The sequence below is a fragment of the Papilio polytes genome, unplaced genomic scaffold (assembly GCF_000836215.1).
Source record: "Papilio polytes unplaced genomic scaffold, Ppol_1.0 DF824303.1, whole genome shotgun sequence".
Taxonomy (NCBI): Eukaryota; Metazoa; Arthropoda; class Insecta; order Lepidoptera; family Papilionidae; genus Papilio; species Papilio polytes.
The window spans coordinates 2,188,346-2,215,869 of NW_013524901.1; the positions used below are offsets into that span (position 1 = coordinate 2,188,346).

At 33.0% G+C, this 27,524-nt stretch overlaps 3 protein-coding genes across 4 annotated transcripts; 1 reads left to right on the forward strand and 2 right to left on the reverse strand.

Annotated features, from left to right (window-relative positions):
- Positions 1–2,820: 2,820 nt before the first annotated feature.
- On the reverse strand, positions 2,821–5,913 carry LOC106100432. Its single transcript, XM_013279288.1, has 3 exons — positions 5,698–5,913; positions 3,799–5,508; positions 2,821–3,584 (listed from the first exon to the last, which is right to left on the reverse strand). The coding sequence occupies exons 2-3, from the start codon at positions 5,471–5,473 to the stop codon at positions 2,902–2,904; spliced, it is 2,358 nt and encodes a 785-aa protein (XP_013134742.1). The 5' UTR covers positions 5,474–5,508; positions 5,698–5,913; the 3' UTR covers positions 2,821–2,901.
- Positions 5,914–6,632: 719 nt separating this feature from the next.
- On the forward strand, positions 6,633–19,326 carry LOC106101830 (27 kDa hemolymph protein-like). 2 transcript variants are annotated; one of them, XM_013281172.1, is made up of 7 exons: positions 6,633–6,943; positions 7,714–7,889; positions 14,380–14,492; positions 15,780–15,943; positions 16,611–16,744; positions 17,051–17,191; positions 17,371–17,547. In XM_013281172.1, exons 1-7 carry the CDS (start codon positions 6,895–6,897, stop codon positions 17,530–17,532), a joined length of 939 nt encoding a protein of 312 aa, XP_013136626.1. In that variant the 5' UTR covers positions 6,633–6,894; the 3' UTR covers positions 17,533–17,547. The 2 variants fall into 2 exon arrangements, with proteins under 2 accessions (XP_013136626.1, XP_013136634.1); XM_013281180.1 differs by lacking the exon at positions 17,371–17,547 and adding an exon at positions 17,772–19,326 and having other exon boundaries at positions 6,636–6,943.
- A 1,822-nt stretch (positions 19,327–21,148) lies between these two features.
- LOC106102446 (27 kDa hemolymph protein-like) lies at positions 21,149–27,306 on the reverse strand. Its single transcript, XM_013281934.1, has 7 exons — positions 27,205–27,306; positions 23,305–23,414; positions 22,718–22,830; positions 22,430–22,593; positions 22,079–22,200; positions 21,614–21,742; positions 21,149–21,217 (listed from the first exon to the last, which is right to left on the reverse strand). The coding sequence occupies exons 1-7, from the start codon at positions 27,242–27,244 to the stop codon at positions 21,209–21,211; spliced, it is 687 nt and encodes a 228-aa protein (XP_013137388.1). The 5' UTR covers positions 27,245–27,306; the 3' UTR covers positions 21,149–21,208.
- Positions 27,307–27,524: the final 218 nt, after the last annotated feature.

Sequence of the window (27,524 nt, forward strand, 5' to 3'; positions counted from 1 at the left end):
CTGTCAACGGCGAATGACCGCGAAATTGAAGCTAAGTATATAACGCATCTTCATAAGCAATGCTGTATGTTTTCCAGAGGCATATAATATAGAAAATGTAAGATCATTGCACTTTAGTGGCACTACAAGAATCAATTAACAAAAGTGTAATTATTGTATGAAGCATAAATGTACTTTAGTCATACCATTTGTGCCTGTCCATTTATAGGGGTCAGTGTTACAACGACGGTAACACTCGCCTACTCGCTGTGGTGAATTCTGAACATAATTATGTTAAAAAAATGAAATTTCTATTGTGTTTTCTTGATTAATCCTAAAGCTGTAGCAGTTTAAATAGTAATTACTCTGAACACACGGATCCTAATTAGTAAATCAATGCTTCCTTTTGTATATCATATTGGGGGAATTTCAAAAGGAAGATTTTGTATATTGGTAACCCCAACATCTTTTGACACACAACTGTCAAAAAAACTATTTTATGGTGTTTTTTATACTGTATTACAGATCGACAAGCACTGAACTTTCTAAATAGATAAGCTATAAGACGCGACATTTTGTGCCTAATTGAATTTTACCATTTTGACGCTGACAGTTGCGGTTGGTAGAGATGGTGAGCAGGTGGTGAGGTGATGAGGTTATGAGGTGGTGAGGGTGATCCGACGCAATTATATCGTAACAAAGCAATCGCTATCATTTTGAAGCAATGGATTATTCATTTATCAGAACAGCTACACGACAAGATAACATTGTGAAAAGTTTTAGACATTTTACCCCCATTGTCAAAGGCTCTTTTATAAAGGACATTAAAATACGTTAAATTAAAAATTTGCATTTCCGTGAGCAACGATTTTATATCACGTAGTGTTGCATTTTGAGCATTAGGCGTACGAAACAAAAGTTATTTTAAAGCGTTCGTCTGAACGAGAGCGTGGTAAAAAGCGTCAACGCTGGGCGTTAAAAAAGCGCGCGTGCAATAGTATCTTACCAGAGGGCGCTAGTGAGTTATTATAATTTAATTTGACTTTAAAATAACTTGTCATTTGTCAGTTTACATAACCTGAAAGTACTGATAAATATTTATCATGTGAAAGCCGTCGATTACGATAATGTTTATTGAATACAAATTTAAATTCTAGATGATTTACCATTACTTGTGTTGTTGTTTTATAACCGTATTCGTTTGATATTACCTGTGACCTTAAATAAAATTTAGATAAATATACTGCGTGTGCGATGTGCAATGCCTGTCCTCTCGTGCTTTACTATACTAAACTTGCAAATTCTTCACAAAATATCATAGTGAGCTTGTTAGAGCTCACAAGTACAATTAATGCGGAATCATTAACTGTTTTTACAAAGCTGTCGGGTTACTATTTGATCTAATTCAACGATTGACTACATTAATGAAAAACTCACGAGCATAGCTGCATTGCACTGCATAGTCTTGCAAAATAATGTGCAGTATCAGTTGCTTGTTACTGGTAGTCGTGGCTATTTTTATGATAGTATTTCACACGCAATGGATTGATAATCTTTTAGGTAAATGTGGGATAAAACAAAGTACGACTTCTACAACTACTTCAAAGTCTCCTACTACTACTACTACTAGTGGCAAAACAACAACAACAACGCCAACTACGTCGGGAGGACCAACCGGAGGGAGATTGAGATCAGGTGATCTGGATGGATTTGCTATTGATATTTTATCAGACCAAGAGAGTTCTAGAGAAAAGTACCGCGAACAATTGCGAGAAATACACGATGATCAGAAGATTGCTGTAACGACCGAAATAAATTCAAAATCAGTTGATGGCGCGTATTTCAAACCATTACAAGAAACTACGGCTTCTCCTAACATTGATGCTCGTACTCACAATTTTAATGACGTCAAAGAACTCGTAAAAGAAAAACAAAGCATGACTAAAGTTTTATCGCTGCTAGAAGAAATTTTAAAAAATATGAACTCAAAGAAAAAAAGTAGGAATACAAGACTGTCTAAATTTTTAAATACAGACACATATTTTGATAGCGAGGTGTATCAATAAGTGAAAAGAAACAAAAAAAAAAAAACTAAGATCAGTTCGCATTAGTGGCACTACAGCAAGAAGCAATTACCAAAAGTGTATTCCTTTATTAGATAAAGCATAAAATGTACTTTAATCATACAATATGTCTATTAATAAAGAAATACGAGGATGAGTTTTGTATTTTATTTAACTTCGTATTCTGCAAAACGTCAATCCTCTAAAAGGGCATAAGTCCTTGGTTAGGTCGGTCGAAAGATGCTCGTATTTTTACCAAGTTTCTCTAATTATCTGAGACTTACATTTTACATTCGAAATACGTGCCTGTGCTGTGCCAATACTGTCGTTTAAATAGTATCTCATGACTTAGTTAATGCAGAGTACAAAGATGCAGAAGTAGTATGTAATATTCATTAACAGACATCAAACCTACATTAAAAATACCTTAAAAGGTCTAAGATTCGGAGATTTTCAAACTCTTGGTCTCAGAGACCACGTCAAAACTTTAATAGTTTCAACCCCTTGCTGTATTATTTCTTCATTTTGTGAGTCTACAAATTTTTTCTTGCTATAATGACGCTGCATCCCAAAGGACCGCCGTGAGTTCTCACTACCGAAATACTAACATCTCGTTAGCATCGGAAATACAAAGAAAAAATTAGAGACAGAAATAGAAATTTCAACAGTGGATACACACGCCAGAGACACTGCATTTGAATCTTCAATGAACGTTTACCTTGCTAACTACATTTTAACCGTTAATTGCCTTCAAAGTTATGAAAGAAAAAAAGCAATAATAAAAATACAAAGTACTTTATTGTTCACTTATTTTTATACACTGTTTACAAGTTGACAACACTAGCTACGGAATAATTAACTAACTGCAAAAACAACGAAACAATTCAATGCACAGGAAGCACGGACACCAGAAGACCAAGGCAAGCATCAGTAACATGCAACGAGTGAAATCGTGGAATATCGAGCGGAACATCATATAATTTCGGTGCAGGAAAGGACAGGTAACGAACAGCCATAAGCACGGTGTCTTCGTGTGTCTCAGGTAATCGTATTGACACTTCTCTACACTCGTTTTACGGCATTTATGTTTTTCTATAGGCTTGCAAATTACCTGTTTGGACTTTGATTTGTTTTTTCTCGGTTTTGATGACTTCCTCTTCTTTCTTTTTCCTTTAACCTCGGCCTTAAAAAGTAGACAGCATTTTTTGAAAACACTCTTACTTTTCTTGATCCCTCTACGAGTCCTCTTTTTCTTTTTCTTATTTTTTCTTTTCTTCGATTTATTCTTTTTAAGGCGTTTGATAGATCTACATTTCTTATGTAATACAGTTCTTTGTCTAGATTTTCCTTTGGGACATTTAGGCTTTTTAGATGGAGTACGACTTCGTTTTTTAACTACTTTCTTTTTACGGGCACCTTTTTTGCTGCCTTTTTTATTTCCTTTCCCACGCACGTGCTTTGTTACTATCGAACCTGATTTACTTCTCTGCTTTTTCTTAACACATCTGTTAACTTTTGAAAATAACTTAAAATCGCTAATAGCTGTAAAAAAAAATTAACATGTTAAAACGTTAAAAAATATATGAAAGTAAGAGAACGCGAGAACAAATTGAGACTTAACGTAAATTATATAGCACCGATTGACAAAACATACATAAGTACTAACAACAGAGTTTTTAACTTAAGTAGTTATCCTGGGTTAATAAATTTCCAATATCAAAATAAAAATAAGGTAATACTTATGAAAAACTCTTACATTTTTTACAGGTCTTGTCATCAATTTTCCCCTGTGATGGTTTCTTTTTAATTGGGGCACCTGGACTTTTTGATTTGCTCCTATGATATCTATCCCACAAAGACATTTTTGATTCAACGCTTCGAACTTTTTGTTTTATATTACATTTCCCTTTCGTTACTATCCATGATTCACAATTCGGATTTTTGGCGCACATTTTATTTAAATTGCTTATCTTGCATTTAACTTCAGGATAGTTTAGTATACGCATATTATTCCGGTCTATTTTAAGTACGAACATTGGTCCCTTGCAAGCAGTAGCGATGGGAGAAGACTTTTGTTTTAACATTGTCGTCACTTCCACTTTAGAGGTTGACGGTGGTATAGGGCAGTTTTTAATTTCCTTCTTTGGCAAGGATTTCAATATGCTTTTTAACTCCCTTTTATTAATTATTCTCTTATTATTTGGATCAATTTTAATCGCAACCATTCCTTTAGGCAAATTAACACATTCGTCGCGAAAAGCGACCTTTTTTTTCGGTATTCTTCCGAACACATTAGGGCACTTATCTTTAGGACCTGAAGCATTTTCAAATATGATGCAAACAGGCTCCTTTTTTATATTAATCGTAAGTTTTTTTGTCTGATTACGAGCGTCTTTGAGAGGCTTACCACATTCTATATTTTGATCATTTTGCCGACTTCTAAATTTCTCAGTTACACAATTAAAAAAAATCCCAATTCTATTGAACAACGTCCTTTTGAAACAACAATCAGTGTCTATTCCTACATCTACTTTTTTTCGAAAACAAAATTGTTTGGGTGCTTTCAGTGGTCCACATTTATCTGGACAAACATAAGATGGACAAGTGTTGTCTAAATCTACAAAATAACACATCGCATCGCTTTTGAATTTAGTGCTAACAGCCTTATGACATACGACTGTTGAATTATCGTTTTCAGATGTTCCTTTACTACTAACGTTTTGTTCATTTTTGTTCGCATCATGGTTTTTGTAGGTTCTGGTATCGTTGCTTGTAGATTTATTACTTTTCAAACTAATTCCGCAACGAGACTTGACTAGCTGTAGGATACTCTGGCAACGAATATTATTTTGCTCATTCTGCTTAGCGTCTATACACGTTTTTTGTTCATTTAAAATCTCTAAGTTATTGTTTTGATTATTTAATTTACCAATATTGTGCATACTCTCTGGAAGTTTCTTTGTAGGACAAATTATTATTTTATCATTATTATTATTTAAAAATCTATCAATACATTTCAGTATCTCCTTGCACTTTGTACACACATCACGTTTAATATTTTTCGATCTTTTCAATGCGTATTTGCTAGCTGAATCAATACGTGTTACGTATTTAATTTCGACGTCATTGTCTGGACTCGTAGTGGTTACTAATGCAGATACTTGAGATCTGTTATCAAGTGTGTTTTGTGTTAGTTGTTGCGACTGTTTATAACACAACTTCACATCCTTTATTTCATTATTACATTTTCTCACATTCTGACATCCACACAGAACATTTTCTGAATGTCTTCTTTTTGTTAATGAACCACAATTAGTTCGCTCCTCATAACAACAATCTATAAAATCGCCGTTCCCGTTGGATTTTACTAGGCCCGGAAGTTGTTTATCGGAACTTACTTGCATTTTACTAAGAAACTTTAAATTTACCATCGTAACTTAATAGTGGTATCAATTTTTTTTTCATACTGTAAAGAAATTAAACACTTCTTATTATTAAGAGAGATAATTCTTTCGATTTCTGACGAGTATTGGTTTAACAAACATTTTGCGAATCAAAATTTAGCCGTTGATATTGTTAAAATTATTACACATACTGAAATTTTTAGCCTCGAATAATAATAACACAACTGTATGACTTTGAAATATAACTTTACATTTGATGACATATTGAAGTTTCTTCTTGACAATGGACTATGTCACATGATGAAGCCTCATATGAGGTTTATTTATTTGGCTCGACAGAATAGGACAAAAACATATCTGTGGAGATTTTTTTTTTCGCTTGCTAAATTGTAGGTAGTGAACGTCAAGTAATGTGACCCGGTGGGCATAAGTGAACTAAAATATTACAGCTCACTAGACCTCGATCATCCTATGAACTTCCTTCCCCCTCATCAGCCATCATCGACTGGCCATACCAATATGACAATACAATACCTTATCACACTGTTGTAAAAATGCACACATTTTTACAAACGTGTGAAAAGGTATTGTATATAAGCGCTAGTGAGCTATCATGATTTAGTTTGACTGTTTGACTTACTTGAATTTGAGCTGATCGCCAGGCCATGTCAATAGGACAATGATATGAAATGATTATGTGATAGTTTTTTGATACGAAGAGGGGGCGTGGTAAGCTATGTTATTTCAATTTGATTAATGACCATTGGGTCAGAAAAAAGGATTTAGAATTTTAATACTCTGTGTATTCGGTGCTAAGTGACACTGCCAGTATCTGTCACTGTCAATGCAAAGTCCAAGCCAAAGCCAAGTGCCAATCAGGAGACAGCAAGGCAAAAGTAATCGATAGTCATGCTCGACTTAAATTAATGACCTGCAGATCAGCTCATGATTCACACAGGTATAAAAGATTAGTTTACCGGCTAGCCGGTAAAGGGTTGATCTGAGAGCCGCGGCTCTCAGATCAACCCAGTTTGTACCTATATAGAGGTATGGTTCGCGTGAGCTACGTGTCATTAGGCGACTCGACTCGTCGGCTCTCATAGATGTATTATATTGCAGTGAGCTAATTTTGTTGAGCAACAGCTCAACGTTTTAAGACTACGTGAGCTGATCTGTTGAACCGTTTCAAAGCTGATTTACACACGTCTAGCAATCAATCGCAATCGCATTCTCGTTTCTCACATTCCGTTCTCGTATTTGGCTTCAGTTCGGTTCGGTTTTTGTGTCTACTGCTGCTAATCTGCAGATATTCAGTGAAAACAGTGTTTTTGATAATCTTGGTGGATTAAGTTAACGGAAGGCGACTGCCGTACTGAACGTCATTCACAGGATTTTATACTTCAATTGATTCTGTTGACAAATATCTGAAGAGAGAATAAATTGTCTAAATGTATAAGAAAATGGGTATTCAACTCATTATTTGTACCATTTGCATTGGTAAGTTTGATAAGCATTTTATATTTGTCTATCAGCATCTCATTCATATGTATTCTTTAAAAACTATATTGAGATATACGACTTACGATACAGGTCAGTTTTTAAAAAATAACATATGTCTAGATACCCTCCCATGTCATTTTCTTTAATAATAATTGAATTTGCTATAATTTGGAATGTTTCCTGCTCTTAGTTTTTACATTAAATACTACAAAAATACTCTAATGTATCTTATGATGTTGATTGTTTTAATTTGCGTTTTATCTAGTGTTTGTTCATACGTAATAGATCATATTATAAATAATAATTTACGTAACATTCTAAATGAAATAAAAAAAACGGGTTAGATTAGGTTTACAACATCTTAAATCATATTAAAACCAAAATGAAAAGATTAAGCAGGCTATTTTTGAAGCAATTTAAATTGAATTGAAAACAAACTTTTAGGTTAGTTAAATAAAATCACAAAAATGAACTAAAAAGGTGTGTTCAGTGTTATAAATATAATTTAGTCCATTCTCTATTATAAAATTTGATTTTTATAAAAAATGGCAAGTGTGAATGTACCTGTTAGTATGGGAAAGTATAAAGCAAATTTGTAAAAAAAAAAAAACTTTACAACAATGAAGAAAAGATTGTGTCATATTGTTTAAAATTAATTTAATGAAAATGAATCATGATATGCTAATGTATTACCTTTCCATTTATACCAATATAAATCATATGTAAAATTATTATCAATTACAAAAAATAATTTCTAATTGTTTTAGGAGCGGTGTTTGCTCAGATAGATCCTTCAGCGAGTGATGCATTACAAGCCCTCCCAGCAGACATTCAAGATCTAGTTAATAATACACAAATACAAGATATTCAAAATAAGACAACTAGAAAATTGAAAGAAAAATGTGAAAACAATGGTGGGCCTGATGCATACACTAATCTTGAGGTGAGGCCAATACTATACAATATCCTACAACTTACTATTTTATGGCTATTACTCATGTCTATTTTTCGGTTAAGGGACAAAAAAAGCACCAAAAATAAAGATGTGAGAAATAATCATAAATAATTAGAAAAATGTCTTATGAAAGTTTAAATAATTTAAGAATATACTATATTATATGCCTTATTTGTTATTGTTGTTATAAGTTGTTGAATTTTGCCATATGAGATATCAAATAAATCATTAGGTGTAAAGCTAATATATAATAATACATAGATTGTTATTATAAGGAAATCAGCCTTAGTAATATTTTATTTAAAGTCTGTACAATTAAAGTAATTGAAGTAATTTTATATTAGTTATGGTTTGAGGAAATTATAGCCCCCTTCTACTAGAAAAAACTTTAATCTGTAAGTTAGTTAAATGATTAGACTATAAAATGCATAATTAAATCAATTTTAACCGTGGTAGGGCCCGCTGTAACATCTTAGCACAAATGGGCCGGTACACCCAGTGTAATACCACAACCACACAGAAGACAGGCGTGAAATGGAGGCAATTCCGTGTTTCGTCTGATGAGTGTGGTCCCGGAGGCCTAATTTCAGTCCCTTTATCTTTACCACCCTTTTCTTATAAAGAGAGGTTGGGAAGTGGATTTGACGGTGGAGGAGATGCATATGAAGGGGAAATATCCTCTTTATGCGTCTCCTCCTCCGTCGTATAAGGGTAGGCAACGCATCTGCAATTGCAGATGTCTATGGGCCGTAGTCGCTTCGCCATTTTGGCGGATTCTAGTCTAGTTTAGTTTGCCACCTTATGTTATTAAAAAAAAAATACTATAATTGAGTATGTGATTAGCACATTTAAAACAAAATCTACATAATCTTAATAAGATTGTTTTTATAATGCAAAGAAGATTATTCAATCTTTGGTGTTGAGAAAGTCATAACTAAATAAAGTGATAAAAGATTCTTTTGAATACTCTAGTGAATCTCAGGTGTGAGTCATTACCAAGTAGAAAACGAAACCTGATCTGACAAGATCTTATTTCCTCATGCTGTTAATAAATGGTTTTGAAATCAGTATGATTTTCTTACTGTAAAGTTCCTGTTTGTGGACATCATGAGTGTGTAAGTGGACCTACCTTAGAAAATCCAGCTTAAGAAAATATAAAAAAAAAAACATAGAAAAACCATGTAATGGAAGCTTTCCCCTGGATCTACTCTGGATTGTGTTCCAGATTTTACGCTCGCAATGCCTATGCCTGATATATTATTGCCACATCAATCCATTCATTTATAATGTTAGAATGATTGGTTCTTCGGTATCAGCAACGCGAATACATCATTTTACGAAATACTTTTTTTTTATTTTATATACAGATACTCCAATTTTATTATATGTTAAGATACTTTATTATTAGTGTTTGTATATTTATATATGATTTTTTTCGGACTTACCAGTTCTTTGCATACACTTAAGTATTATATGGATTATAAGTTGTTTTTGCGATGAACAAGTTAGCCCACTCGTATTAAGTTACGATACGTAGTTAGGTTAATTGCCTTGTTATTGACCTTGCCTTGTGTACATTGGAAATGTGTTATATTAATGAAATAATTATGTACTTTATAATTCTTCCGTTTAATTACATAGCTTTGATTGGCGCCATTTCATCCTATCTTACTCTTATTAAAATTATAAACGCGAAAGTTTAGATGGATGTATGTTTGTTAGAGTTGATATGCTAAATTACTGAGCAGATCTCTATGATATTTGGCATAGATGTAGAGGATAGTCTGGAAGAACCCATAGGCTACTTTTGCTTTTTGTAATACCACGCGAATATTATGATATTCAAATTTTTAAGATGACTGAGGGATTTGATTTATTTCGGGACATAGACGAAAAAGTATTGGGGTCCTGAATTATTTTTTAAATCTGCTTTTGTCAGGGGTTAGTCAGCCAGTAGTAACAGTACAATACACGAGTGTTAGTATACAACAAAGGAAGGTCATAGTCTAAAGGCGAATTTTTTATCTTCATTTAAAATGCGCATGTTTCTGACGTGTTTACATATACATTATGCATGTGGCTTTTATATAGTGGTTGTCATATATCTTGGCTGCTCGGAACAGCGTACCAATCTGCTAACGTAATTTTAAATGTGACGGAATAGGTATGTGTTGCACAGTATCGCGTACATAAGCTGTCAAGATATTTGAATAGACTTATACAAGTTATTAATATATCCCTCTTTAACAATTGATTTTATAAATAATCGTTCGTTTCGTACCGTAGTCGAAGTTGAATCACCTCTATTATAATATAGATTTGGCTTCATTCTATTATTCTTTGTAGCTACGACCTATACTAGATGAGCCTATTGTAGTCACCATTAACTAGCTGTTTTTGTGGTAGTTTTTTTACAATAGGTAATTTTAGTTAAAATTTTAGTTCAAGAATTCGTCGTTTGTCATTGTAATAAATACACTAATCTGCTTATTTTTCTATATATAAGAAGAAAGTTTTGTATTTTTGTATGTATTAAAATAACTCAAAAACTACTGGGATGATTTCAAAAATTCTTTCGTCGTTGAAAATATACGTTATCAGTAAGTAACATAGGCTATATTTTTAAATTTCACACTCGCGAAGTGGCGAGCAATAGCAAGTAATCTATATAGATGACATTTAGGCTTAGATTCATCGTGTCTAATGTAAAGGGTCAAACGGGTTTGTTATCTGGAAGATGATTTAACTCGGCCCGGATATTGAAATCAGCTTACTATGGGCGTCACAGCCATGTTATGCAATAATAAAATATAGTCTTCTTTACCTCTTATGTTTTTTCCGATTTGCACGAAATAACCTTACCAACAACACCGTTTTTCCATGTATCACGCTCGCCCCTACCAATATGGCCGTCGTGTCGTCGAGCCAAATGCAAAACCCTTATTTCCGACATCTGACTGCTGTCCGATTATTAACATGACAAGTAGAATTCCGACATTTTAAAACCATGACATAAATATTTAAATAATGTGTTCGATCACAATTACAATTAAAAAGGAAAAAAATAAGGATAAATGGTATTGATTTATAGCACAGACTAAATAACCTTCAAAAATACAAAATACATCAAAATAGTTAAAAAGCTAACATTACCAAGTATCCGGAATATCAATTCGATTATGGTCGACATTTTACCTCTTACCTTCACATTCGTTTTATTTCCGAATAATTAATTAGTATAAAGTTTAAGGACCACGGTGCCTTCGGTTTTGGACTTCGTCTCAATGTTGACGTGTTCTTTTTTACTTGATGTACGTACTGCCATTTACATACAAGTACAGATATGCCCAAAAAATACACTAATAAAAGGCAAGTACCATGAAATAACAAGTTTTTATGAGAAGAATTGTAGAATTCGTAGAGGTTACCATTCGAAACTTGATGTTTCTTGTAGGTTTTTGATGTTTATTATAAAGCCCGCTACACACCTTTAGTTTTAAATAAACAGTTGAACTGTACGTGGAGGCAAAATTGAGTTTAGACACAGTAATTATGTTACCTACACACATCAGATTAAACTGTACATATTAAATTCAGATTAAATAAGGTGTGTAGCTGACTTAAGTTTTTCCGAGGTCTAGTTTCGTAGTTTTATTCACGTTTCACTTTAAAATGATCAAAGCAACCTACAATTCTTTGTCGCGTTGCTTTTGTTTTTGAGTTTTTACGTCACACCCAGATGTGTCATCATGTGCAAATATGTAAGAATATTTTATATAGATATCTTGTCGAATTCTATAATACTTCATACTAATATTATAAATGCGAAAGTTTAGATGGATCGATGGATTTTCGTTGGAGTTTGTAGCCTAAACGGCTGAACGGATTTCGATGAAATTTGGCATAGATGTAAAGGATGGTCACATAGGCTACTCACTCTAGTTTTTTAATTCCAAGCGGACGGAATCGCGGGCGAAAGCTAGTAGAACATAAGTGAATTAATTTTCTTATTTATATTTCGTTTAAATTTAAACCCACACGATGTCACTTTTAGGAAATAAAACTCCTAACATATATTCTGATTTGCATAAAATTGAAGAGTAGACATGTTATGTACGTAACTAAGAGGATATATTTACTGAATTTATACATTATGTTCACCTTTTTTTTCAATGGAAATTCCTGTCAGTGAGTCATAATAACTAAATTGTGTATTTATTACAATATTTTTAATAATCTTTTGTATTGGTCGCGACCTCGAATGTCCGAGTGTAGGATGTGGCCGTTGCGATACGGCCGTCTGATAACGATACATGTTTCACCTAATTACTCATCATATATCTAAATACCAATTTTATTATTATCATTGGGATCCGTTTAGCAGTTAAGGCTACAAACTCTAACAAAGATCCATCCATCTAAATTTATAACATTAATAGGAAAGGTAGGATTAGTAGGAAAAATAAGGAGTAAAAGGTTAGCGTGATATGGTTATGTTTGTAGAAGGGATGAATCGCATGTAACAAGAAGGACGTTAGTTATGAATGTGGAGGGGTACATCGGTACAGGTAGACCTAAAAAGAGATGGATGGATTGCGTGAAAGGTGACATGATCAAGTAGGGGGTGACGACTGTGATGACGGATGATAGTTATTTGGAGGACGAATTTAATAAAATAAAAAACACTATAAAGGGTACACTATAAGTCTATTTAAAATATCAAGCTTTCAAGGGTTAAGTCTATTATCGGAAATGGAAACATGATGTTATAATGATGGAATTGTCTATTGTTTTTAATCCTTAGTAAGACTTATTAAAATTCTTATTCCTTATTAAAATTCTTTCACAATCATACCTTGACCTTCCTGTCATCTTATTGCCATTGTAAAACAATACTAAGCATTAGCAATTGTAGAAACCATACAAACTATGGAATGTATGTAAGTAAATTAACTTGAACAAATTAAAACTGCGTAAGAGATAAAGAAGATAAAGAATGGAATCTTGTAAGAGTGCTCACACTTTGGACTAAACTATCGCACGACCGTTTCGCGCTTTGATTCCTAGGTTATATGGAGGTGCGATTGACGAAACAATCGACAAACGAACAGTTGTGCAATAGTTTAGTCAGAGGTGTGCGCTCGCTACAAGTTATCAATATAAGTAGTTCTATCTTCTTCCATTTCCTTGAAATAATTGAGATAACAATGTCTTTGTGCTCGTTACAATACAGGACATTGGGGATTTAATTTGTGAATAGAGTATACGAGACAATTTACATTCCCACGTTGTTGTGGCCAGGAAACGAATGTTCTCTATTAAAAATAAAACCTTGAATTCGTCCCAAAAACGTTTTCAGAATCTGAAGGTGCAATACTAAGTTAGAAATAAAAGGCGATGTCTACGTCATCAAAATACGTCAAATTGAATGGCCTTGATTAGATCATCATCGATGAAATTTGGCATATATGTAGAGGATAGTCTGGAAGAACACATTGGCTTCACTTTGTTTTTTTTTACTCCACGCGGACGGAGTCACGGGCGAAAGCTAGTTTTATTATAAACTACAGTCACAGTACAGTCAATTTTGACCAATGTGCGACCACTGTGTTTTTAATTAGTTATGTATATGTAGATTAGTTTTTCGTTGTTTCCTTTGTATAATATAAATTTGTAGACAATAATCATAATGTTTATTTGTTATTTTTCTTAATTAACGTTAATAATAAGGTTCATGTTAATTAAGTATCCAATTGATATAGCCAGTAATTTTTAGACATGATTCCTGGAATATAAGCTTTATCCTCCACTCGGACTTGCCAGTCGGTTTTAAAAAACAATTTTGAGGATAAAACAATTTTTAATTAGTAGTACTCGAGAATTAAACATTAATTATTAAATATATGTACCTAAAAAAATCAATGTACCTAATATTTGTATAGATAAATAATATTGCATTTATGTCATCTATACTTCTATACTAATATTATAAAGAGAAATGATTTGTATATTTGTATGTTTTGTAATAACGCAAAAACTACTTTGTCGCTTTCAAAAATTCTTTCACTAATAGATAGCTATCACTGTAACAGATTATATTTATTACAATTTATATTTTCGCGCGGACGAAGACGCGAGTAACAGCTAGTGTAGTAATAAGGCAATTTTTATGTTATCCTGTCTACTGATACAATCTTACTTCTAACTAATATTATAAATGCGAAAGTTTAGATGGATGGATGTTTGTTAGAGTTTGTAGCCTAAACGACTGGACGGATTTATATGAATTTTGGCATAGCTGTAGAAGATAGTTTGGAAGAACACATAAGCTACTCAGTTTTGTTTCAATCCCACGCGAACGGAGTCGCGGGCGAAAGATAGTAGTAATAATTTATTTTAGATATCAAAGATTCATAAAGTGTTAGTGTGAATATTTTGAATGTCTTTGTTTTTGTCGTAAATGTTACTTTGTTTTCAGGGAGCTGTGAAGAGTTTCACGACTTGTGTCCAAGACTTGATTAACTTCTCAACCCTCAATGAGGAAATAGAAAAGGCTAAACCTGACGGCAGGGTTGATGAAGTTTTCAAAAAGTAAGTAAATACAACCATTATTGTTTGACTAACATTTAGGAAACTAAACAAAGTTTGTTGATTTTAAACGCATTTTTCTTTTAAAGAAAAAGCTTGATGACATGATGTTATTAATAACCGTTTTAATGATTTATTACCAAATATATTAATAGCGCCAACTATGAAGTAATTGCGAAATTTGACACCGTTGTTTAGTTTGAGGGCATCGGCCCCAACGCGGTCGTACGTCGTCGACCTTATATATCTACGTACATACAAGAGATGTGCATATTAAATTCATCCTATTTTGTTATGATAGCTATTTAGAGTGGAATAAATTTACTTATCACTAGTCTCAGAAATGTACACTAAAGGACTTTAGCGACCATAAGTATGGCCTTTAATGACCTTTAAGTAAGGATGAAATTAAATTACAATTACCCAGTCTAAAATCACTACGTTTGTATAGAATAGTTTATGAAATATGAAAATTTTAGTTTCTGCCCGCGACTCCGTCCGTGGAATTAAAAGAAATAAAATATGGTAGCCTATGTGTTCCTCCATACTATCCTCTACATATATGCCAAATTTCATAGAGATCCGGTCTGCCGTTTAGGCAACAATCTCTGACAAACATCCATCCATCTAAACTTTCGCTTTTATGATATTAGTGAGATAGTGACATTAGTAATAATTTAACCCTGGTAATGGCTATGGATTTTTTTTTAAATTCGTACATACCTTTTGTAATTTCATCCTTCAAGACCACATTCCTTTGTCTTTATTTTAATACATTATCAACAAAATGACGTGATGTATTGCACGATATCGTGGGACATTGAAAACAAGCTCAACGTAAACAATGATAATTACTACGAAAGAATAATATATTTTAATCGGTTTAGTAACATGATATCATTATTTGGATTGTTCTATTATTAAGATTATCATAATTAACATTATTATATTTTTTGTATGAAAACATGGATAGTGTTAAGAGTTAAATAAATGATGAATTGTCTTTGGTTATTTCGCTTTATAAAAACATAAATGCATCACACATTAATGTCAACATTGAAAAAATAGGTTTTGTTATTCCTTTATCAAATTTTTATTTGTTTTCCATATTAAAGCGGATAGAAAGGGAAGGGATACATTTAAAGAATGAAAAGAGCATGGGTATTACAGGGAGCGGTAGCTGTCCTCCCTCTATAGAATCGAAAAATCTGCAAGAGATTTTTGACAACTTGTAATAAGATCACGTGTTTGAGACGATTACCAAAGATGATAACGTTACTATGTTAAAAGGTACTGCGACAAGCGTCCGGTGCTCCTTAACTGTTTCCACAACCTGACTGAGGTGTTGGAGACGTGTCTTACTGCTGAGGAGCAGCAGCATGTACCGCCGTTTGTCAACATGACGCATCAGCTCGCCGAGTTCATCTGCTTTAAGGATGGAGACAGGATCGCTCGTATGTAACTTTATGTTTGTATGTATGGAGATTTGTGTGTGTAAATCATAATATGTATCTCGATTCTTATAAGAACATGGTACCGTTTGAAATATCACCCAATGATAAACGCGAATTATTCAAGTCCAATCATGGATTAGAGTTCGAAAATTGTAAACCAACACGAATATGCTTTGCATTCCAGTGCATATTAGTGTATTACAGTAAACAGTTACAATCCACTGCTGGATTCGGTTGTTAGACTGTAATAATATAGTTTAAGCGACACAGACTAAAAGTTTCTTTAGTGATATAATTTTACATCTATACCTATACTATTATAATAAAGCGTAAACACACACTTCTTTGTTGCCTAAGATGTCAGCAAATACCATTAAACTTAAGGGGTAAATATTTGAGATAAAAACCCGAATGCGGGAAAGAGATCATAAGTTGCTGCCGACATCAAGGAAGCAAGGTTGTCATCATGCCATGTCATTTTGACATTTGTAATTGATTTGACAAATGTAAACAATAAAATAAAATTTTCATAATTTTATGCGGATGAAGTCGCACGGGAACTATTATTGATGTTTTTAATACTTAAATGTCATATTGTCAATTTTTACATAATGTTGACATTTCAAAACTAAACAAGGTAGATATTTTAGAAAAGAATATATTTCAGTTTTCATCGCGGAAAAGGGACCCGAATGTCTACAGGAGAAGAGTGCTATGATCAACGAGTGCTTGAACAACACGTTCATCGGTAAACCGAGCTTCGACAAAATTCCCGATGAAATACCAGAGATCAAGTTTGGGGTAAGTGACACCCATAAACACATAGGAACCGCTGTTAAATTTTTATACCGATTTTACTTGATTTGGTTTTTTTTAAAGAAAAAATAACAAAAGTAAAACACCATTTTATATAGTGGCAGGTAAAGAGATGCGTCTAAGGCTCCAATACTGTGACTTCCCAGGTGTTTGGACAGATAGGGTCGCTATAGGTTTACGGTCTACATAACCTTATTTAGGTCCCATCCGTGAAAATGTTAAATAAAAATCTTTCCCAGTTAGTACCTTTCAAACCCATGCTGTTTTCTTTACCTCTCTTCTATTTATCAGGAAAAAGAATGCAACCAATTAACGAAAGCGCAGAGCTGTGTGGTGGCAGCTTTAGAGACGTGTGCGGTGCCAACTTCCGCCAATATCATAGAGTCTCTGTTCAAATTCGCAAGGAAATCGCTGCCCTGTAAAGAGATGCCGGTAAGTATCCCTCAGTGATAACACACTCACAGTCCTTTAATTACCCCTCAGCGAGTTCTGAGTATGGTAGAAAGTTTTTTAATAGGGATAACACCAGTGTGAGTCGCGTTAGAAGAATATGCGATGCATTTTACTAAATTTTTCTTGAATATAATGAAAATATTTTTTTTTAACAACAGGATGACGAGGATATGGAAGGCACTCAAAGTAACCAAAGTGCTGTAAGTTTATTTAGTGCCTTCCGATATTTTGTTTACCTTATTTGCAATTTCTTTATCTGCAAACAGGAAAAATGCATTTGCAGAAAACTTAACCGATATTTGTTTAAAAGTAGAGTTTAAATAACTTTAGGTTAAGCATGTTTAAAATGTTTTATGTGATTTATTAAGATGGCTTTTTTCCTTACTCTCTGTATTTTTGTCTTATATTTGTAGTTTAGTGTTTTCATAGTTACATGCATTCAGTAGTTAACGTGTATAAACTTTTCTATGAGTGATTAGTATAGACTTTTTTTGATTTTTTATTTAATTAACATGTGTAACCGAAATAAATTCTTCAAATGGTATTTTAAAATTTTCAGGAGACAAAGAAGCCGAACTCTGGTAGTCGAGTGGGTGTTGCCTCTCTCACAATCGTGGCGGCCATTGCTGCTAGAATTCTCGTTTAAATCTATTATATGTCATGTCATTTGAAATGTAGGACTGGGATAATTTACCCAATGTCTAAAACCCATTAATACTATTTACTCGAACGGTCCAATAGAAAAAAAGCTTAGGGCCGAACGGGAAACATCCGGTACTTGGACAACTGTAGTCTGCTTTAGGTGTGACCAGCTTTTGATGTTTTTAGAACTAGTGTTTAACGTATTTTAAGAGTACAACGAAATATTTGATGTAAATTAAACAGGCTTTCTTTTTTTTAGATTTTTTGTTCCTTTTGAAGTATTTTTTTTGTTTGTTGGATTTTTAATGTACGTTCTAATTAGAAAGTACTCAATAAAAATGTAGTACATTTAAAACCTTAAAGAACCTATATTGATATTTTAATTTTATTTTTACATATTTAGTACAAGAGCATAATAATTTTTTAAAAATCAAAAAATACTTTTATCAAGTTCAAAGATCAATTTTTTTGAATTTATTTCTATGATGTAAAAGCTAAAAATACTCTAATGTATACTTTAGGAAGACAAATTCGTATAATTTATAATGACATGACATAATCAAAGATTTTTATGTAAACAATATATTTAGGGCCTAAGCCAAATCGTGGTAACATATCGTCCTTATATCATGAATTTATCAATACTTTGCCAAAATATTCGCTTCCATCCAATACTGTAGAATAAATTATGAGGGCATTCCTACCAAACATTGACATCATTTGAAAGAAAAAAATTACACTTCGTTTTTTTATTAAAAATCTTCTGATATGTAAAAATTGCAACATTTTTTTGGTAATTCCAAGCTTTGTCGGCAAAAGAAAAAATAATATTTAATAAACATTGTGCCAAATATGAAGGTAGCCTCGGTATTTAAAGATTTTTAGTATTGCCAGTAAAATGTACCTACACTTTATACTTTGGTATTTTGATACTAACAATTCCAAAACTAAAAATTGGTTATGCTTGATTGCAACATTAGTAAATCTTTTAGGGCTTGTCCCACAACTGGCTGATAGAGGCTCAGATAGCTTATAAATTACGTCACCGTCAGATAAGGAAAGAAAATCCGATATTTCCATCACATTTTTGAAACGTTGGATTGTTATCAGACAATTTAGAAATTGGTGAGACAGGCCCTTAATGTTGTATTTTTGTACTGGCAACACATGTTTAAAATGGTAGATTTGGTAGGATTTGCCCTCCTTAATAAAGCAGTTATTTAAACAGACGTTATAACGCTTCAAGGAGCTATTTTAATATAAGAAAGTGCGGGTCATTTGTTTAACGAATAAGTGTTCATTTTGAAGTTTCTTTTGTTAATTAACATAATAACGTAAAATGAACAAAAAAATAAATTATGTTTGTTTTATATGTCTAAATTTTTCATTTTTTTTTAACTATTTATTAATATGAATGAAAAATTACATATTTTTGTAAATTTATTTTAATTATACATAACAAATCTATTCCATGACTTGTTTAGTTTTTAATCTTTTAATAGGTAACATAGGGAAAATAATTATTTCAATTTTAAGAGGATTTAATGATTAAATAAGGATAATATTGGCCATTTTAGAATTGTAATATTAAAAAAAAAAGATTGTTTCCTGTTAATGTTTCCTATGCCTTCTAGTAATTTCAAATTTGACTTGATAATGAAAAATTAAACCAATTTTATTATATGTTTGGATTTTTTAAAGTTAAAACTTATATAAAAATATTCAAAATGTTGCTCACCTTTGCTTATATCCCCCTAGTTACTGATAATCAATTTACATCGTATGATTAGCAAAATAAATGCGATAGTAAGAAATGGATTTATTTCATCTATGGTAATTTATAAGTATGTAATACTAATTACATGATTATACTAGCTGTTGCTCGCGACTTCGACCGCGTTAAATTGAAGAATAATAAAAAGTATAGCCTGTTACTGATGACGTAGCTTTGTAATAGTCTTCGTAATCGGCCAGTTTTTGAGTTATTTCGATATTAAAAAATTCAAATCATTCCTCTTTATGTTAGTATAGATTATGTAAAAAAGTCCATTTAAATTTCTTTTATTTGCTAAACAAATTAATTTTGCTGATAATTAACAGTAATTTTAGAAAACTATATACAACAGCGGAGGCCTAATTTCAGTCGATTTCTCTCTACCACCCTTTTCTTACAAGGAGAGGATGGGAAGGGGAAGTGGATTTGACAGTGGAGGAGATGCATAGGAAGGGGAAATATCCTTTTTATGTGCGTCTCCTCCTCCGTCGGTTAAGGGTAGACAACGCATCTGCAATTGCGGATGTCTGGGCAGCGGTCGCTTCGCCATTTTGGTGGATTCAGGCGGCCGCTTACTCGTTTGCCACTTTATATTATAAAAAAAAAATCTGTTTAAAAAATTGTGTAAGTTAAACTTTTAATCATAAAATGATCAAGTAATTTATCTTTAGTTAATGTAAATTGAAAACCTCTAATTTTTTATGATTTTTTTTTCTACTGTTTAAAAAACATTAAATGTATACTAAATGGCTCAATATGTTCCCAGCTTGTAGTATTTAAGCCACATTATGTTTGTGATATGTGTCGCTTTGTGATAAATATTAAATGGACATTTCCAGAAATATATTTATGGTGGTGTATATTGGTATTTTCATTTATAAACATTTCTTGTGATGAAACTACTAAAATTTAGTAGTCTGTGTTCTTCCATATTATTCTACATTTAGGCAAAAAAATTGTATAAACTAGCTTCGCTCGCGAATTCGTCCTCGTGGAATTAAAAAGATTAAAGTGGGTAGCCTATGAGTTCTAGACAATCCTTTACTAAATTTCATCCAAATCCGTTCAGCTGTTTAGGCTACAAGTCTAACAAACATCCATCCATCTAAACTTTCGCATTTATAAACTAATACTGTCTATACTATTATAATAAAACATACACTTTGTTGCCTAAGATGTCAGCAATTACTGCATATTTTTCAATCATTCTTTTTATAATAAAAAGCCCTACGCTTACGTCACGCTTTAGGCTATAAATTTTCACGCCATTAAACTTAGGGGTAAATATTTTGGATACAAACCCTAATGTGGGAAAGAGACCATAAGTTGCTGCCAACATCAAGAAAGACTGCCAAGGTTTGTCATGTTATTTTGACATATGCTATTTATAATTTGACAAATGTAAATAATAACATAAAATTTTCATAATTTTATGCGGATGAAGCCGCAGGGCAACAGCTAGTAGTAAGATAAGTAAGAAAAGATGTTTCAAATATATCTAGAGTAAATTAAACAAATCGTACACTAAAGCCTTTATTGAGATAAATGGTTTTACTAACAGCGTTTCAGACTTCTGGACTTCAGTGGCCCTGAAATTAAAATAAAAAAAATTAACAAATAAATACTTGACTTTAACTTTTTATACTAAAAAAAGGACTACCGATTCATAAACAGTCGGCGTGGTTGCCCGGTCGAAAGGACCTGGTACAGCAACTAGTGTTACTAAAATTGTTACCAAAAGAAAATACTAGTATCACAGTTTTAATAAAACCCTTAAGAGTCTTGAAGTTGTGTCGCAAAACTGTTTAGTTTGGCTTTGATTCCTATGACCTTATGTGGAGGTGCACACACTATTCGATTTTTAATCGTGCAACTAAACAGTTAAAAGCACTACTGAATAAGCGACAATCGCACAACAGTTGTCTAGTAAACTATCTAGGACTGAAGTCAAAGGTGTGAGCCTGCTGTAAATGTTGAATCCTCACCTTACAGGGTGTTCCGTTACGCACGTATCTGAATAAGGACTCTGCCATGTTGGCGGGCGTCGGGGTCTCGCATTGCTCCAGCGCTTTCACTATACAGCTTGTCAATTCATCGTATTTACCACACTGGTCCTATATAAAATAACATGGAATAAAGAAATGCTAACACAACAGTAAACATATTAATATTATAAATGCGAAAGTTTAGATGGATTGATGGAATTTTCGAGTTTGTAACCGAAACTGAACGGATCGGATCTCGATGAAATTTGGCATAGACATAGAGGATAGTCTTTTTTATCTTTATTGGGATATTTCTTTTTTTTTAAATTCCATGCGGATGGAGTTGCGGGCGAAAGCTAGTCTATAATAAAAATGTGATTGTAATTAAAATATCTGTAGTTATTCATTCAGCCTGAGGTTACCTTTTTTTAAGGTTATTTCATTCTATGCTATAAAATAACTTACACCAAGACTCAGAATTTGAACTGCCTCGATAGACGCCACACTGCCCTTGGCCTTCTCAGCGCACTGCCTGATAGCACCAGCCTTCTGTTGGAAACACTCCGGACCTTGTTCCGCGATGAACACTGGAAATTTGACATATGCTTCTATGTAATCATGAACTATTTTAAATTTAGGTTATATTTGACAAAGTATCAAGTCAATAATTAAATTAAAAAACTGTAATTACAATATTGGTAAATATTACGTGTAGTAGTAGTAAAGTCGGCATTTGAAGGCCTTTTACAATCGCGAGGTTCGCGAATAGTTATACTCGCGTTAGAATTAGTAAGATTTCTTAAAAGGGAGACTCACAAGCGATACGGTCACCGTCCTTGTAGCAGACGAAGTCAATGAGCTGGTCGGTGGCGTTGTTGGCAGATCCGATGCCGTCTCTGCTTTTCTGGTCAAGACAAGGCGCAACGCCCGCGGTCAGGCTGTGGATACAGCTCTTTAGCTGAGGCGTCTTCGCGCAGTACCTGCGATGAAGAAATTGCAAAGTTTTAAGCCTTAACATTGCTGTTAACAAAAAAATAGGCGTTTATTTCAAATGCCATAGAGCGCGGATTATTCTGCGTGTTGCATAAGTTATTGTGAACTTACTTCTTGAAGACTTCATCGAGAGCACCGTTGGGCTTGGCCTCTTCAATCTCGCGTTTCAGCACGTTTACGTCCACTAAGCCCATCACACATTCCACAAAAGTCTTCAGTGATTTCTGAAGAAAAATAAATAAATAAATAATAATTTTTAATTGATAGTCTTTGAATAAACGTTAGTGCAACTTTTTTAGTATTTACTACAATTCAAAACCTATCGAAAAATAACCGACTGTGTATAGAATGGGCCATTCAATTAGTGTTATTTCTTAGAATGTAACATGAAATATCCACAAGGAAGTTACATGCGTGACTCATTTCAACGTACAAGAGAATTTGCTTGTAGTGGTGGCACAGTCGCGCCCGCAAATCTATTAAATGATGATAATTGTACGTGCATTTAGTATTTTTTAAATCAGCTTGTAAAAATAAGTTACCTAGAAAGAGATGGATGGATTGCGTGAAAGGTGACACGATCAAAAAGAAAGTGATAACTGAGATGACGTATAATAGAGTTTTTGGAGGACAAAAACCTGTAGCGCCGACGATGGGAGTAGGATAAGATATATGATGATAATGTGAAAGTTAGTTACCTCTACGTCGTCAGTTTTGTCTTCGCTGCCGCTCTTCTTGCATTGCTGCCGGAGCATGTCCCTGTATTGCTGCCGCTGACCCTCCGACAACTGGTACTCGGCCAGCACACCTAGAAAATACGACTTTATTAGTATACTGCATTAGGACGATAATTAAATAATCTTTAATTTTTATTATCACTATGTTCCGAATATCTCTCACATTCTTTTTTACAAAAATAAATAAATTTTTCGGATGTGGAATTTAAGGTTTGTTAGCGTTGAATTATAATATTGTTTAAATGTACAAAAAAATCATTATTCGGTTAGTGTTATCAATGCAATATGCCTACTTGGTTTACAATTCTAATAATAAATGTTTGTTTTTAATTAAAGCTTTTATCAATGCTCTATGACCTTGTTGTTCAGACCACTTTCATATCTAAATTAAACAATTTTATGTAAGCGAACAACGAACGGAGGAGCGTTTTGTTGCCTTTGTCTTTAATTCTCGAGATTGACATTTGTGGAAATTACAACAATGATGCATTGTTGAATACATGATACTTAAGTTTCCCTGCCGAGGGGCTTGTTGCCCACCTTAAGTTAGGAGGGAATTAGGCATTTTAGGCATAGCGTTTCTGCGACCCAGCTATCGGAGGACAGAAGTAACACCGCTGGATTTTTAATGGGTATTCTCTTCTTCTTGGCTGGCGAGTCCCACATCCCTGGTAACGGGGAGGGGTGGGGGGGAATGCGTAATTGGATTTTGCCAGTGAGAAAAAAAGGAGGGAATTGGACATTAGTCAACCGCGCTGGCCTACTGCAGTTAGGTGGACTACCATCTTTGAATTTTTTTACTGATTCGAGTATTAGCAGGTTGCATATTTTTCTTTACCGTAAAAATTATAAATACATGAAAATTTAAATTGTAAAATGCAATTAGTTAAGTACTAAACTCAGTTGGATTTGTATTTTTTTAGAAAAGGATGTTGCTGAGTTTCTGAGACAATTTTCTTAATGGTATTAACACAATGAACTGTTTAGATAACAAAATATCAATTAATCATATCGTGTCTTGTAAATGACATTCTAAATAACTAAACATTGCTACTAATAAGTTTGTTTATGATAAGAAAAGTTCCATTCAAGTTAACGCGAAATCTGCATGTTTCTGTGGATGCTTTATAATTAACACGCGGCTTTACAAGGACAAAATTGTAATTGAACTTAGGTTCCTAGTGATTGGTCAGTTGGTGTTGAAAAATGATTTAAGCTATGGAATATGGTCTTAATCGAAGTATTTTTTTAATATCTACTTAACATTGTTCCCTTCTCGTTGAACCATCGTAGTTCATTGTGTCAAACTACTGGATTTCCTGTTTATTCCCGTCGCTTGTAACTCGTAAAAGGTCCTCGAAAATAAGTTTTAAAATAGCTCGACTGTACATTAGCGGCCGTCGCTTTGACGACGTAAATTGGTAAATGACTCGTTCTGCAGCAGGATGTGGGGACGCAGGAGTTTAGTGCCCAGCCGCATGCAATCGACGGACGTACCAAATCCGCGCACGGAATTATAACCTTTAACATGACATGTTTAAAGTCTAAAATCTTAAATACGTATTTTTCAATGCAATGTCCAATTGGACGAGATGGTAATGCCCTTATTCACATTATTGTAAAGATTTGCAAGTACTGAGCTATTGTATACTTTAAATTATTTGATTGATAAAAGTAATTGGTAGTTTGTTATTTTTTTTGCTACCTTTCGCCCGCTACTTCGTCCGCGTGTATTTAAAAAAAAACAAAAGTGAGTAGCCTATGTGTTCTTCCAGACTATCCTCTACATCCATACAAATTTCATCGAAATCCGATCAGTCGTTTAGGCTACAAGCTCTAACAAACATCCATCCATCTAAACTTTCGCATTTGTGTCACTGTCAGCCTCACAAATGCAGTTTTAGCGTCCAACTTAAACAATTAAAAATGTGAGTGTGTAGACAAAAATTTAACCATACAATTCAACTGACAGTTACAATTTTTCCTACACACGCAGAGTTATAATTAAAAAGTTTGACTCAATTAAGACTGACAGCCTTACCAATAAACGCGGTATAAAGTAAAACTTAGGATTAAACTGAGTATAAGCAAAATTTCTACTAATATTTGCTTATACTCAGTTTATTTCCAAATTTAACTTTATACCTCGTTTATTAGTAAGCCTGTTACAGCTTAAGTTGGGAGTTTTCTAGTTCATTCTAGCTACAGAAAAGAAAGTATTACGTAACGATTGATTTCCTAGTCAATGTAAACAAGTTTTATAAAAGATTGAATCTGACTTGAGTTGATCTTGACCCAATGCTTTATAAACCGAGGTACCGTTTATATTACATGTCATCTTATACAACATAGAAAACTAAGATGCAAAAATCCGAACAAAGAATGCTCATGCACTTTTATTACATAACAACCTTCCTTGCATGTATAGCATCTGTCCCTTTTATCCTCTTACGGCAAGAGAAGAAGAGTTGTCGGTTATATCTTTAAAAGTTTTGTTTAGTTTATCTTACTCATTTTACTTACATCCATAACAATCCAACGTGTAAAATATGTGATAGAAATATCTGATTTTGATCCCTTTCTGACAGTGACGTCACTTTTAAGCTATCTGAGCCTCTATCAGATAATTGGGGGACAGGTCCTTAATATTATAAATGTCCTAAATTAGATGGATGTTTGTTAAATATTCTAGCCTTAATTGCTGGAGGGATCTTGATAAAATTTGGCATAAATGTAGAGGGTAGTTTGAAAGATCACACATGGTACTTACTTTTGTTTTTTTTTTAATTCACGGAGACGGAGTAGCGGGCGAAAGCTAGTTTCTAAATAAATCGACATTTGCGTTAATAATTGAAAGCAAGAGATTAAAATACTGACGACATTTCTAATATGGATTATTTATTATGCATATTCAATACTATTATGGGAATGCTTCATTCCTAGTTTTACAATTCTCTAGAGAACTCAAACAAGGAATTTTAAATATATTACTGCAACTGTATAAGGCGTTATCTAATATGTGCATATGGTTAAATCATCACGTATTCAAGTGTTCTAACAGTGGGTTTCTACTGCGGTGGCGTCGTATACCATTTTTAATCTCTTTGAACAAACAAAGACAACAATAAATTTTAAAAGTACTTCAATCGAAATTTACTCTTATGTTAGTGAAAAGGTTTCATTTTCTATTGATCCTATAAGTTATTAATTAGAATTTACGGTTTTTAGTCTATTACTTTGTTTTTTTTTTTTAAGTTTTTAATTAGAAGTCATGTGTGTTAAGACTTTCGTAGGTAGTTATAGTTAGTCTTATTTTAAATTTAAAAGATAGTTCGGAAAATGTCTATTTTATTGACAGTAATTATTGTTAAAAACATGTGCAGGGTTAGGGATTTTTTCTATAAAAGAGGTATTGTTTAGAGTACCATTTCAATAGTACTTGTATGTATACATTTCCATAATAAAACGTTAATTAACAAAAAACCATGGTTATAAGGTTGGAAATGGTCTATATTCTTTTAAAGATTAACTTTAATTAGATTTTAAAAGCACAGAACAGATGTAATTGTAAAAATACCTACATTTTTCAAGCACACGCAATCGTATCGTGTATATGCGAAATAATCAAAACAATATAAGGCTTCTCAATCTCGTTCTTAATTTAATATAGAACTAATAGATTGAAATATACACATTTATTGATATTATGTACAACATAATACATAGAAAATAAGAAGTGAGATAAAACGTATTTTCTTTGTCATCCACATAAAAAATTCTAATTAAAATAAATTCATTCAAAAGCCTATTTCTCTTATTTGGAAGTAAACATAGTAATTATTTTTAATTTTAAACACTCACCAGCGGCCATGAAGGTGACAAAAACAATTTTCCAAATCATGTTGTCTGTGTGTTCGTTGCTCTGAAGTCGTATGTCAACTGAACCACACAATGCCCTAAGACCACTATATATAATGCTTGCAATTGAATCACATAAGTAGTACTATTATGAAAGAGTTCGATAAAATATCACATGAAATGAATTTTAGCATCCATAAGATATTAAAAATGTGCAAAATAACTTACCATATACTCTGGTATGTGAGATACATATTGTCTTAGTTAAAATATTTAGTTATCTGAAGAATTTTAACTAATATCTTTTTATAACATAAGCAAAT

Bases quoted from the DNA above. Each gene is read 5' to 3' on its own strand.
- LOC106102446 (XM_013281934.1), bottom strand. From the start codon at position 27,244: ATGATTTGGAAAATTGTTTTTGTCACCTTCATGGCCGCTG. The intron at 23,415-27,204 runs GTGAGTGTTTAA...CGTATTTTCTAG, and splicing joins TGTCACCTTCATGGCCGCTG to GTGTGCTGGCCGAGTACCAG. The intron at 22,594-22,717 runs GTAAGTTCACAA...TCTTCATCGCAG, and splicing joins CTCGATGAAGTCTTCAAGAA to GTACTGCGCGAAGACGCCTC.
- LOC106100432 (XM_013279288.1), bottom strand. From the start codon at position 5,473: ATGGTAAATTTAAAGTTTCTTAGTAAAATGCAAGTAAGTTCCGATAAA. The intron at 3,585-3,798 runs GTAAGAGTTTTT...TTTTTTTTACAG, and splicing joins TGACAAGACCTGTAAAAAAT to CTATTAGCGATTTTAAGTTA.
- LOC106101830 (XM_013281172.1), top strand. From the start codon at position 6,895: ATGTATAAGAAAATGGGTATTCAACTCATTATTTGTACCATTTGCATT. The intron at 16,745-17,050 runs GTAAGTGACACC...TCTATTTATCAG, and splicing joins TACCAGAGATCAAGTTTGGG to GAAAAAGAATGCAACCAATT. The intron at 17,192-17,370 runs GTAAGTATCCCT...TTTTAACAACAG, and splicing joins TGCCCTGTAAAGAGATGCCG to GATGACGAGGATATGGAAGG.